Source organism: Biomphalaria glabrata, chromosome 5 (assembly GCF_947242115.1).
Source record: "Biomphalaria glabrata chromosome 5, xgBioGlab47.1, whole genome shotgun sequence".
Lineage (NCBI taxonomy): Eukaryota > Metazoa > Mollusca > Gastropoda > Planorbidae > Biomphalaria > Biomphalaria glabrata.
This window is the reverse complement of record NC_074715.1, coordinates 27,919,067-27,933,588: the sequence shown is the minus strand read 5'-3', so window position 1 is coordinate 27,933,588 and position 14,522 is coordinate 27,919,067. Positions and strand designations below refer to the sequence as shown.

Genomic DNA, 14,522 nt, shown 5'->3' with positions numbered 1-14,522 from the left:
CCTAACTATACTATCAAACTTTTTAAAACAAAAATCCATTTGAACAATTTTTTGGGGATAAATTACATAAAATATAGACTTTGCCTAAATAATATAAATGTATTAAGTCAAAAATAAAAATAACAAACTAATGTAAAAACAAGTTCGTAGTAAAGCAATGCGAAAGACAATTAGATAAAGTAGGAAACGACAACAAAAAAGATTCGATGCCTTTCCATTAATTATATTTTATTATCATCAACATATAGAATGATAGATCTAGTCTAGACAGACTCGTATAAACATCTTTTTTTATCTGGAAGTAAAAGCCTAAATTCGAAAAGATAGATATGTCTAGATTTCCAGTTCTAACTAGATCTACGTTCTAGATCTAGAATCTATCTATAGTATATTAATATATTATAAGAATCTAGAATAGATACATTATGATTATTATAATTATAATTATAGTCAATATAGATTGACATTATAATTATAGATGACTCTATATAGTCTATTTCCTTTTCTGTCTTTCTCTCCTTTTGACTTTTGATCTCTGGCACTCCCATTTTTTGTTTACTTTTAACCTGTGCATCATAATTTCTCCAATACATAGACTCTCTCTCTATATATATATATACATATATATATTAAATATATATATAATCTATATATTTGTGAGCAGCTTTCTTTCAATAATGGAACTTAGGAAAAGCTGTGTCATTAATAGATTGAATAACACCTTAGTTCTTTGCTAAAACTAAGAATAACTTTATACCAGTTTGTCCCAATTAACCTAATTATGAGGAACAATTATCAAAACATTTCTTCATACAGTTCACATTTTGATTTATTTATCCACTTATCTTATTCATGGCAAACCAGTAACACAGACTAAAAACGCAAAATACCTAGGTGTTATACCTAGGTGTTATAATAAATGAAAAACTGTCATGGAATCCACATATTGATGAAACTACAAAAAAATCAAACAAAGCATTAGGATTTATTAAAAGAAATTTCTATAAATCAAATAAGAACATAAAACTAAAATGTTATTTAACCTTGGTTAGGCCAATAATAGAATATGCATCCTCTGTTTGGGACCCCTCAACTCAAGAAAACATTAAGAAACTAGAACAGACACAAAATAGAGCAGTGCGATTCATAACAAACGAATATTCACATTTGACTAGAGTAACACCTTTAGTAAAATCACTAAATTTAGAAAGCCTTCAGGACAGAAGGCTCAAAAGTAAAGTAGCAATAATACATAAAACACTGAACCATAATCTTCAAATACAAAAACAAAATTTAATAAAATCTCTGAAAGACACAAAGATAAAGGCACATTCCTCGTCCCATATGCTAGGACAAATTTGTACAAATACTCCTTCTTCCCTAGTGCTATTAGAGCATGGAATGGTTTGCCTGAGCTAGCCAGGAAAACCAGTGACTTGGCAGAATTTAAGTCATTGGTTAATATGCATGACTAAATGCATGACGCATAGGACGTAATCATCTTCTTTTTTGAAGTAACGTCTGTATTATATAAGATAAGATAAGATATTTAATTTTGATATTATAAAAAGATCTTACTTATTTAACTGTAGTCAATTAACATTAAAACTTCTATGTAAATCACCACTTTTTCAAAGAAGCCTTCCATGCTGACATAAATTTAAAACAACTTTGAAAAATAAAAAAAATGGTTTTGGGTCAGTCTCATTGTAGTAATTCTATCTTTAAATATATCTCAATCGTAGCAGACTATAATAGAGGCAGCCATTTAAAGCATAATCTGTTGTAACAAAGTGAAAGCCTGGGAATTATCTAAGATTAAAATGATGTTGCTCACACAAGAGTTACTCCTCTCCATGCTACCGATGTGCCCATTGGAACAACTAAATATCCAATAAAATTAGGGATCAATAATGCTGCAGGTTCTCCTAAGATGTATAACCATGTACTACAAACAGCAGCGGTTTGATTTCAGAGTTTTCCAACTCCTTGCCTTCATATGTGGTTCAAATACAGACCTCTGCAGAACTGTAATTACTACAATAGAAGGGAAAAGGTCAACAACTGTTACATAGACCAGTAAACTTCAGGCAGGAGGGGCTTGTTAGCCTTGACTGGCTACTCTCCTAGGAGAAAGCATTATATATATATATGCATAGATATAGATATTAAATGTTATAGTGAAACTGTAATGATAGGCCATGTTTACTGTAAAAATTCTCTACATCCACAGATTTACCAAGATTTACTATAATGAGCTGTTACAGTAATAGTTTTAATCATGTTAATCTTAAAGTGATAGGGTGCCAGTTAGAAAAGTTAGCATAAAAAATAGGGCATTGACAAGCTTAGCAATATAATGTCAACAAAACAAGAACTATTCTTAGAAACTTCATCCCCTGGTTACTCAAGAAGATTGATAGAAAATCTAGCATCTCTATGGAATGACTCTTGCTTTTGTGATGTAACACTATTGATTGATAGAAAACGGTTTCCAGCCCACAAAAATGTTCTTGCAGCTGCTAGCCCATTTTTCAAAGCAATGTTTTTATCTGGAATGGAAGAACAAAAAAGAGATGTTATTGAATTACATGGCATGTCTTCTGAAATATTTAGTATTATGATTTCATTTATTTACACAGGTAAGCTTACATGTTTTTCTGGGGGGGGGGGGGGCAACTTTTATGTGAGCCAGGCCTAGTCGAATAGATATATTTTATAGCTTTACTACTTTGAATTTTGCCTATTAAGACTAATTGGCTTTTCAATATTTCCTCATTATGTACTACAAAAATTATTATTTTCTTGTATTTTAAGGTATATTATTAATTTTTAGTAGTTAAAAGTTAGGCAATCAACTACTGAGTACCGGCACCTATTTTTCTTTACAAAAAAAAGCACTGTATGTATATAAAAACTGGTGCACAGGTTGCTGAGGAAAAGAGAACAACACTGGCAGACACTAGCTCCAGCTGAAATAACCTGCCCAGTGTGCAGCCGAACATTCTGGCCAAACATTCTCACCACCCACATGAGGAGGCATAGAACCCCAGTGCAAAGTCCTCAGCCCCTTGGATGACAAAGTGGTCATCATCGAACCACGATGGACGATGGATATATATATATATAGTTTGAGGTTTTGTGCCTCCTCATGTGGCTGTGTGGCTGGTGAGACCAATGTGAGCCCGAAATGTTCGGCTACACACTGGGCAGGTTGTTCCAGCTGGAGCTAGTGTCATTGGCCTTGTTTTTCTTCTCTGGCATTTTTCTTCTGCCAGCGTTGTTCTCTTTTCCTCAGCAACCTGTGCACCAGTTTTTACAGCGCGACGCCATGATGCTCTGTCATGTGCCTCTGTCTATGCTGAACGCCTTCAGAGAAGTTTTGAGGGTGTCCCTGAAGCATTTTCTTTGACCGCCTTGCAAGCACTTTCCTTCCCTTAGTTGGCCATACAAGAGTTGTTTAGGGATGCAGCGGTCTTCCATACTGCAGACTTGTCCTGCCCATCGCAGCTGGGACTGCATCAGGATTGCAGACCCGCTCTTCGAAGGACTTCAGTATCTGGTATTTTGTTTTGCCATTTGACAAACAGTATTTTTCTTAGACATGTCATGTGGAAGTGGTTCAGTTTCTTTGCATGTTTTCTGTACACTGTCCAAGTTTCTGAGGCATAGAGCAATGTAGAGAGGATGACAGCTCGACAGATCCCTAGCTTTGTATTTGTGGTGATACCTCATCTGTTCCAGATGTTTTTAGACAGTCTGCTGGTCTTGGCGATAGGCAGGTCGATTTCATTATCGACCTTTCCGTTTCTGGAGAGTGTGCTGCCAAGATATGTGACTCTGTCCACTGCGTTTATATCATGTTCATTTATCTTGATGCTTGGATCCGAGTAGGTTTTCCCTGGAGCATGCAAATATAAGACTTCAGTCTTTTTTGTGTTAATGGTAAGGCCAAAGTCTGAGCATGCTCTTGAGAAGTCACTGATGATGCTCTGCAGATCATTTTCAGAGCAGGCATTTTGGGCACAGTTGTGATCTACCTAAATGCAGATTTATCTATATACAAAAAGTTTTTTTGAAAGACAATAAAAATTGTTTCTTGTATTTAAAATTTTAAATTGTTTTTCTTTATATTTGGAATGTTGTAGCTAAATAAATCAAAACTGATGAGAACAGTACAAAATCAATAAAAATTCTAAAACAGTATGATCTTTTTTTTTTAATGTATATACAACTTATGGATGGTCATGGACATTACATTACATCTTTAACATGTATGACTATACAAGTAATTTTAAATAAATTCAATAGATATATCAATTATTAATGCAGGTTTGGTCAAGGTTGATGTTGACACATGTCAGGACCTTCTTGCACTTGCTGATATGTTAGGAGTTGAAGATGTTGTAGAAATTTGTAGCCAGTTTCTTATAGATAATATTTCTCCTCAAAACTGTGTAGGTATGTATGTAAAATATGTATGGAATTGAAAAACTGGTATATTCTTTGTCAGCTGAACCTGAAGCTTTTGATAAAATCATAATATATACATTTTTATCCTATTGAAATAATAATATAGTTGACAATTATAATTCTCCAAGCAGATTAAGCTGAATTGGCTTTGTTTTTGTAATTGTATTTGATTGTTGTGATATCCACATAACTCCTTTATAAAGCATTGTCTTCTTCTTCTACTTTGTAATTGTCCTAAGAGTTGTCTCTTGCCTCCATCTGCCTGTCTGATGTTTGAGAAAGATCAAAGCAGATGCAAAGTATTACATCCCTATCACTTATGGCTTGTATTTTAGGATGCAAATTGAATTAGAATCATGTGCAAAGGCCAAGCACACCGGGGAAACTTCCCCATGTTCCATCAGCCATGCAGGTGTCTGCCATAAAAAAACAAAAAAAACATAGTGGATATTGACGTGTTTGTTGGGGCTTTCTTCCATCCCTCCCCCCCTCAGTGCAATGGACTCAGTCCTTAGGCACCCCAACGAGGGTTCTTTCTTTCCTTCCAATTGGCCTAATTGTCTACTCTAACCACCATTTCCACCCAAGCACCGCAGTAAGGCTGAGAAGCATTGCCCAGGGCATTGTCTACTAAAGCTGGTAAACATAATTTTGTATACTATGTGACTCAGAAAAAAACATGCAATTTTTTTGGTCCAGTATATTTATAATAAATGTTATACAAGTGGCTTGAGCATTGCCATTAGAATATTAGTTAGTAAAAATTTCCAAATCCACCAATTTTTTAAACGCTTTTTTTAATGTATTCTTTTGTTGCATTTTTGTTGTTTCAGTGCTAAGAATATATTTGTTCAGTCTTTTAATTGTATGGAAATGTTTGTACTAATTGTTCTCTTTATGTTTGAAGGTATTTATGCATTTGCTGATGCTCACAATATAAAAGATTTAAAGCACCAGTCTGAACTATTTCTAGAAAAAAATTTTGTGGAGGCTACCAAAGGAGAAGAATTTACTCAACTTGAACTTTCATCTGTTCTTACAATACTTGGTAGTGAGAGGCTTCATATTGAGTCAGAATCACAGGTTAAGTTTTATCATTTGAAGCATAACATGTTCTAGAAATTGTCATATAAATATCACAACTATTGTTTACATGCACTCATTCATCCACTGTAAACAATATATATATATATAAATATATATATATATATATATATGTAACATTGCCATCATTTTTTACATTATAAATGTTTCATAAAATTACTAGTTTAAAACAATTTTTTATTATTTTAGGTTTTGGAGGCTGCTTTAGATTGGATATTGTTTGACCTACCTATACGTAGAAAGTATTTTTTACAAGTATTAAACCAAGTTAGACTGAATTTAATATCTCATAAACAATTTCATCAAATCATTGATGCCTGCAAGGATCCAGGAATTAAAGTTACTCTTGCCAAGTTTGTGCCTAACAATGACTGTACACAAATCCTTCATCTGTCAAGCTTGTACATTCCAGTGGACAGTGTTAATATGGCCACTTGGCCAAGGCAAAATGCCAAGAAGTATATCTATGTAATAGGAGGATTTGCTCAAAACAAACATACTTTTGTGAGTAGCATAAGTACACTTGACACGGTGGAGAGATTTGACATATATACACAAAAGTGGCAGACATTTCAAGGCATGCATCATGCCAGAAGCAGTCATGGTTTGGCTGTACTTGATAGAAAGATTGTAGCTGCTGGTGGAGAAGATGCTTCATTGATTTCAGACTATGTAGAATGTTTTGACCCTGATGAAAACTTCTGGATGCCTATGCCAAGCATGAACCATCCAAGGTATGGATTGGGCCTTGTTTCCCTAAGTGGTTATCTGTATGCTGTGGGAGGCTATGTAGGTTCTCAAATTGGCACTTCAATAGAGAAATATGACCCCTATGATAGAGTTTGGATAGAAATGGATAAAATGCCTCACCCAAGATTTTCAATGGCTGTTGTAGAATATGAAGGTATGTAATGATCAAATAACGTATTAGACTTTTGTTCCTTTTAATAGTGAGTATTTTCATTCTCAGAAACCTATACTTGACCATCTCTTTACATTTTTTTTACCCAGTTGTTCCTCTGAAATTTTATTAATAGTTATCTTAAAAACATAGAAAATCATGTACCAACTTAATACTCATCAAATTAATGAATAATTGCTATTTTAATAATACATTAAAGAAACTTTGAAGGAAAACCTATATAGAAAATGTAAAGAAACCAAGGCAGAAAGAGTTTATAAAAAGTATATTAAAATTAAACACCTAACCCAAAAAGTAAGCAGTCAGCTGCAGAGTGTATATACATAAACAATGTAATATCTAAGGAGTACAATAAAAACCTATAGTCATACATTAAGTCTTAAGAAAATGGAAACAACAGGAGTAGCACCATTGAAAGGAGAAGATAACTTAATAATATAATGATAATGGAACTAAATAAATACTTTGCATCAGCTTTCTCTGCCCCAGGAGAACCAAGTTGACAACATAGGAGATATAGAAGTACAAGAAAAGGGGATCCAAAAACTATTAGCAAACATATAACTGAATAAAGGTTTACAGCTGGTATTCCAGCTAGATTACTCAAAGAACTATAAGCAATTAGCTAGCACCAGTGTTCAAAATACTTTTTCAGGTATCTCTTAGTCAGGGCAGAGTACCAAGGCAATGGAAATAAGCTAATGTCACTCCCCTATATAAAAAAGGAGAAAAATCTGACCCATGAAACTACAGACCAGTATCACTAACCAGCATCACATGTAAAATCCTAGAACACATATATGTCATATGCAGCAACATCATAAACCACTTAGACAAACATAATGTCCTTACTTCATACCAACATGGCTTTAGGAGACATAGACCATCTGAAACACAACTAATAGGACTGACTACTTGGTTTAGATAATAATGAGCAAATAGAGATCTATGCTTGCTTATTAGATTTTTCTAAGGCTTTTGACAAAGTTCAAAGTTTTGATAATAGCTTGCTTAAAAAATTAATAAAATATTTTGGCATTGATGGTCCATTACTTCAATGGATTCAGTATTTTCTGATAGGGAGAGAACAAACTGTAATAATAAATGGCTCTAAATCAACCCCAATAACAGTAAACTTAGTTGTACCTCAAGAAATAGTCTTAGGTCCACTACAAATTTAAATTTACATAAATGTTTTACCAAATTGTGTTAGTTCAGCATCAAAAGTCAGATTATTTGCAGACAATTGCATAAAATATAGAACAATAAAAACAACACAATATATAGAAATTTTACAAAGAAAATGAGATGAATTACAGAAATGGGAATCGTATGGAGCATGTCTTTCCACCCAGAAAATTGTTATTAAGAGCATCAAAAACTAAAACAAATAAATACTTATTCATGGTAAACCAGTAACACAGACTAAAAATTCAAAATACAAAGGTGTTATAATAAAGGAAAAACTATAATGGAATCCTCATAAATATGAAATCATAAAAAAATCAAACAAAGCATTAGGGTGTTTATTAAATGAAATTTCTGCAAATCAAAATGAACATGTAGCTAAAATGTTATTTAAACTTAGTTAGGCCAATAATAGAATATACATCCTCTGTTTGGGACACGTCAGCGCAAGAAAACATTTAAAAACTGGAGCAGACACAAAATGTAAATCAGCAACACGGACTAAAAATTCAAAATACCAAGGTGTTAAAATGAATGAAAAACTATCATGGATTCCCCATATTGATGAAATCATTAAAAAATCAAACAAAGCATTAGGGTGTTTATTAAAAGAAATTTCTACAAATCAAAAAGAACATGAAGCTAAAATGTTATTTAACCTTAGTTAGGCCAATAATAGAATATTATATACATCCTCCGTTTGGGACACGTCAGCGCAAGAAAACATTTAAAAACTGGAGCAGACACAAAATGTAAATCAGCAACACGGACTAAAAATTCAAAATACCAAGGTGTTAAAATGAATGAAAAACTATCTTGGATTCCCCATATTGATGAAATCATTAAAAAATCAAACAAAGCATTAGGGTGTTTATTAAAAGAAATTTCTACAAATCAAAAAGAACATGAAGCTAAAATGTTATTTAACCTTAGTTAGGCCAATAATAGAATATTATATACATCCTCCGTTTGGGACACGTCAGCCCAAGAAAACATTAAAAAACTGGAACAGACAAAAATAGCGCAGTAAGATTCATAACAAACAAATATTCACATTTGATTATAGTAACACATTTAGTAAAATCAGTAAATTTAGATAGAAGACTTAAAAGTAAAGTAGCAATTATACATAAAACACTGAACCATAATCTTCAAATACAAAAACAAAATTTAATAAAATACTCAGAAAGACACAAAGATAAAGGCACATTCCTTGTTCCATATGCTAGGACAAATTTGTACAAATGGTCCTTCTTCCCTAGTGCTATTAGAGCATGGAATGGGTTGCCTAAGACAACCAGGAAAACCAATGACTTGGCAAAATTTAAGTCATTGATTAACATACATGACTAGATTGACCTAGGAACATGCATTGGATGTTATTAAATCTTCTTCTTTTCTTTTTTGTTTTGAGGTAACATTTGTATTTCATAAGATAAGTTAAGATTATATGTAATAAATACATCTCTCCAAGCACAGAATAACAATTTAATGAAGTTGTTAGGACTAAATTATTACTTAAGATTTATTACAGAATCACAATGGAAATGGGCAGTGAATGATAAAATGAAAAAAAAGCTGACAGCTGATACTTTAGAAATTTATCTGTTAATTATCTGTTGTGGTAAAAAATATGTACAGATGTGCAAAAGGTCAATCAGTATTAGTGACTAGATGGTGTAAGGTGTGATTGCAAAAAATAAGCATATAGAAACAAAACAGCTCTACTTATAGTCTACTTAACATACAAATATAAAAAAAAAAGAGCAACTTTTACTTTAGCTTAAGTACAACTGGCTTCTGAAAGCTGGAGAATTCAACAAAAGCTAATTTAATGTAGATATTTTAGCTAAAACTTGGATTTTGGACTAAGGGGTCATTATTTTGAAGGCTGGTATTTCATAATTTGAATTTTGAAACATCCTTACATTCAATCAACTTTGAAACATACCTGACAAAATCAGAAATTTATTTAGAAAAAAAAAAGGCGATTGATCCTTGTGATATTGACATCCTTAAGAACTGTTGACAGCAAAAACAGATGTATTTCATATATCATCTTCTTTATACACAGCTAGCTAGTTTGTTAAGGGAAACTTAATATGCTTGCTTAAGTAAATTATACAAGTTTAAAACAACATTATGAACATTGAATATTTCTATACAGGTCTTATTTATTTAGCTGGTGGACTGTCTGAGCACTATACAGAATGTGACAAAGTAGAAAGTTATAATCCAGTTACTCGAGAGTGGTGTACACTGGCTAAATTAAATTATCCAAGGGCTTATCATGGATTGGTGGCAGCTGATGGATATTTGTATGCTGTTGGAGGCTTTAATGAATACAAAGGCTCTTTGAGTTCAGTTGAGAAATATTCTATAAAAGAGGTATTTCATCAGACTTACATTTAGAAGTAGCTCATTCTTTGAAACTATGTTTCTATTTTAGTTTGTCCTTATCTTTTTGTTTTTCTCTTAACCATTTTTATTATGTGAGCAGAAGTTTACAAAAAAAAATTCTTAAATCTTGTCTTACAAATGTCATTTATTTTCAATTGAATCATAGGAATCTAAAAAGGATAAATGTAAACTTCTTATCTTTAAAAAGAGTACAGACGTTACTTTACAAAAAGAAGTTGATTACATCCTAAATGTGTCCTTAGGTCAATCAATTCATGCATGTTAATCAATGACTTAAACTCTGCCAAGTCATTGCTTTTCTTGGCTGACTTAGGCAATAAATGGCTCTAAATAAACACTAATAAGAATAAACTCAGGTGTGCCTTAAGAAACAATCCTAGGCTGCTATTGTTTCTGATTTGCAAAAATGCATACCAAAGTGCATTATTTTAGGGACAAAAGTTAGATTATTTGCAGATGATTGCAAAATATACAGAACAATAAAAACAACACAAGATACTAAAATTTAACAAAGAGAATTAGATGAATTACAGAAATGGGACTCAAATTGGAGCATGTATTTTCACCCAAAAAAATGTCAGTTATTAAGAGTAACAAAAAAAAAAAAAAAAAAAAAGCTAAAACTACTTCTTTTATTCATGGTAAACTTTAAACTTCCATATTTCTAGGTGTTATAATAAATGTAAAGTTATCATGAACTTTCTAAAATTATTAATTATTATTAAAAAGTCAAAGAATTAGGGTTTATTAAAGGTAATTTTTACAAATCAAAAAGAACATCAAACTAAAATATTATTTAACCTTGGTTAGGCCAATATTAGAAAATGTGTCCTCTTTTTGGGACCCTTCAACATAAAGAAACTAGAACAGATTTATAACAAACGACTGTTCACATTTAATCATAGTACCACCTTAGTAAAATCACTAAATTTAGAGATACTTAATGACAGAAGACTAAAAAGTAAAGTAGCAATAACACATAAAACACAGAACCATAATTTACAAATACAAAAACAAAAAAAACTAGTGCCTTTAGAGCATGGAATGGGTTGCCTAAATCAGCCAGGAAACCAAGGACTAATCAATATAGATTGACATGTGGTCATGTGTAGGACATAATTATCTTCTTTTTTAAAGAAACATCTATAATTTAAAAGATTATAAGATAAGTGTGTCACAACCATGACAAGTGTGTCACAACCATGATGTAAAAAGTTGTCATGTACCTGATGTTGCCAACAATTTTTTCAGGGACCAACATTACCTTGTACTTTGAATTTGAATTATCCCTGGCAATCATATTTTGTAATAGAGAGAATGAAAAGGAGTATTGATAGTTTATTGTTCAAAATAAAATAATTTTTATTATCCATAAGGAAATTTGTTTTACAATTGTGCATAATACCTAATTAGAGCAAACAATTTGTACAACAGCACACAAAATATACATTTATACCCTAGTTTCTCTTGAACATTACATTTCATGCTGTCAGTATTGAATTTCATGCTGTCAGTATTGAAACTTGCCTTTTTTCTGCATTGTTTACCAAACTGCAGACTCGTACAGGTGCTTATGAGTTTGTATGAAACTTTGTATATTTTTAGTCTTATGTATAGTTTATAGACCTTTTCCAATTTTTTTTTTAATTACAGAACACATGGACTAATGTAACACCAATGCAAATAAGCAGAGCTGGTGCAGGTGTTGCTATGGTTGATGGGAGAATTTATGTCTTTGGTGGACGGTCCCAGGATGTTGAATTGGCAGGAACAAACAGCTTTCGTGCATCTGTGACATTGGACAGTGCTGAATGCTATGATCCTCAAATAGACTCTTGGAAGAATCTACCTAAAATGACATTTGAAAGATGTGAAACAGTTGCTGTGGTTTTATGATGAGATTAATTCAGAATCTCAGTTTATGTGATAATTAATTTATTCCTAAGTTTTGGGCACATTTTTTTTAAATTCTGAACTTGTATTGCTAATTTCCCTTTTTTTTAAAAAAAAAAAGATATTAATAACAGTGGTGGTATAATTTTTTTTAAAATGTTGTTATATGTAACAGTTTATACAATACAATCATCCATAAAATATTGTTAAAAGCTTTATTATCAGTGTAAATAATGTGACTTATAAATTTTGCGGTTAATATCAATATATCTTGATAATGCACTGAAGTTAGTATTTGTAAAATGCCTGATAGCTTGCTCTGCCAGTCAGGTATCTTGATAAAAAGATGTATATTTAATCCCATACCTTTCAAACAAGTTTTGAGTCATAAATATGCAAAAAAAAATAAAATATTTAAAATGAATGTCTTACAAAAACAGATTTACCTTGACAACTACTTTAGCTGTTATTATAACCAGTTCATTTTTGTGACGGTACACACCGATATAGCGTACTGACACCTTTTTCAATGTGGGTATAACAATTACTACTTTTCTTGCATTTTAATGTTTATTATTAATTTATTAGTAGTTAAAAGTTAGGCAATCCATCACTGAGTACCGGCACCTATTTGTTTACAAAAAAAGCACTGATTATAACCAAATTAATATGATTTCTAAAATGTATATAACTATTTGATGAAGCTCTGAGGCATGTCTCTCTCTCTCTCATGATCTACAGAGAATTTATCTCAGTTCAATAAGTGCACAAGATAAGATTGATTGAAGCTCATTATTAAAATATAGTTGCCTATCAAAACTAGGATATTATGTACTGCCTTGTTGGCTCTAGACAAAGGGAAACAAAAAAGCCTTTAGATTTATATCAATTTATAGGAACACATTGAATGCATTTATCAAGCTGTCTTTTTCATTTCCATGCCATTCAAAGGAGAGGAAGTTTGTGTTTCTGTTTTCATTGTTTTCCCTGTTAGTTTCCCTACGTGGGGACATAAATGTATTTTTCACTGGCAACTATTCCATACTAATAGACTTTCTTCAATCAAACAATTTTGTCAATTATTTTGAACAAAAACTACATGGAGGTTAAAACAGAGCCCCAATACACTTGCCTTGAGGAATGCGAAAGGCGTCACTTGACAACCCTAGTTCAAATGGCTTCGTGCCCGAGATAATGTTCTACATTTCACACCTGTGTTTCGACCGTGTCTAATTGATACGTTTCCGTGACTGTGAATTTATTATGCAATACAGAGAAAGTGTATTATCAGTTTCAGGAGATAGGGGAGAATCACCCGCTCTAAGATCTAATTATTAGTAGAGTTCAACTGTCCACTGTTTCAAGATAATTACAAGTCCATTTTTAAAAAATCCATTTAAAAAAAAATATATATATATATATATATATATATATATATATATATATATATGCAAAGGGGAAGAACTAATCCTTAAAACTATATCTACCAATAATGTACAAGTTATTTCCCATATTCGATATCAAGATATCAAACAAAATAATTAATTGACTAATTGAGTATTTTGTTTATTGATTCATGTTTTGTTAGGTATAATAAATAATTGTTTAAAGTATCAACTTGATCGGAGAATATATGAGGGAGAAATAGTGTTAACACTTATTTATGGGGACTAAGCCCAACACATTTAGCCATATCTGTTAATACTGAAGTATTAGTTTCCCTTGTTGCTATTAAACAAAATAACGAATTACCGGCAATTAATGGTCTAATTGGTTACTTTTTTTTGTATTGATTCATGTCTTGTCTATGTCAATGAATAATTGTGCGAAGTTTCAGCTTGATATGGGAATGGGTGTGGGAGAAATATCGTGTACACACTTTTTACCACAGACATGCAGAGTGAATTGATATAAGCTTTGTAAAAAGGAAAGTTTTTACACATATAACTTGTGTAGACTTCATATTAATTTTATGTGTGTGTATATATATATATATATATATATATATATATATATATATATATATATATATAAATCAGACAACTTTATTTTTTAAGTGACTAGCGTTGTATTAGACACTGGCTAAAAGATGGCACGTTTCATTTCAAGCATGTTTTTATTTTTCTTATTCGAACTTTTTTTTTCGGTTCCTTTGTCTTAAACTTCTACAAAGAAGTAAATGGATAAATCGGATTGTGGGAACACAAGACCCTGGAAGAATGCCTTCTAATCAGTCTTTGTACAGGGCTCAAAGTCGCCTGTAACCGTTTGCATTGTTCTGTCCGCCAGAGTTGAAGTCGGTGCGCATCTCTGTTTGCCGCGACAACAATCTGATTGCTCAAAGTTTTAACTCTTCCCATTAGTTTCGAATCTTGTCTGTTTGATTTGAGGGCAGGTCCTTGCGTCTAGAGCTGGGCCGATTCGCGCAACACACAGAGTAATCCACTCCTGATTTTATGATGGATCAGCTTGTGCTGGGCTTAGCCAATACATTCATTCGCTTAGACTATACACCATTTAA

The 14,522-nt window shown here is 32.1% G+C and overlaps 1 protein-coding gene across 3 annotated transcripts; it reads left to right on the top strand.

Moving 5' to 3' along the window:
* Window positions 1–180: 180 nt before the first annotated feature.
* On the top strand, window positions 181–13,469 carry LOC106069770 (actin-binding protein IPP-like). 3 transcript variants are annotated; one of them, XM_013229510.2, is made up of 7 exons: window positions 181–301; window positions 2,234–2,642; window positions 4,333–4,461; window positions 5,381–5,556; window positions 5,767–6,481; window positions 9,855–10,075; window positions 11,762–13,469. In XM_013229510.2, exons 2-7 carry the CDS (start codon window positions 2,360–2,362, stop codon window positions 12,002–12,004), a joined length of 1,767 nt encoding a protein of 588 aa, XP_013084964.2. In that variant the 5' UTR covers window positions 181–301; window positions 2,234–2,359; the 3' UTR covers window positions 12,005–13,469. The 3 variants fall into 3 exon arrangements, with proteins under 3 accessions (XP_013084964.2, XP_013084963.2, XP_013084965.2); XM_013229509.2 differs by having other exon boundaries at window positions 231–386; XM_013229511.2 differs by having other exon boundaries at window positions 232–386; window positions 5,447–5,556.
* The last annotated feature ends 1,053 nt before the right edge of the window (window positions 13,470–14,522 follow it).

Coding starts and splice junctions, on each gene's coding strand:
- LOC106069770 (XM_013229510.2), top strand. CDS start 2,360: ATGTCAACAAAACAAGAACTATTCTTAGAAACTTCATCCCCTGGTTAC. Junction 2,643..4,332: donor GATTTCATTTATTTACACAG/GTAAGCTTACAT, acceptor TTATTAATGCAG/GTTTGGTCAAGGTTGATGTT. Junction 5,557..5,766: donor ATATTGAGTCAGAATCACAG/GTTAAGTTTTAT, acceptor TTATTATTTTAG/GTTTTGGAGGCTGCTTTAGA.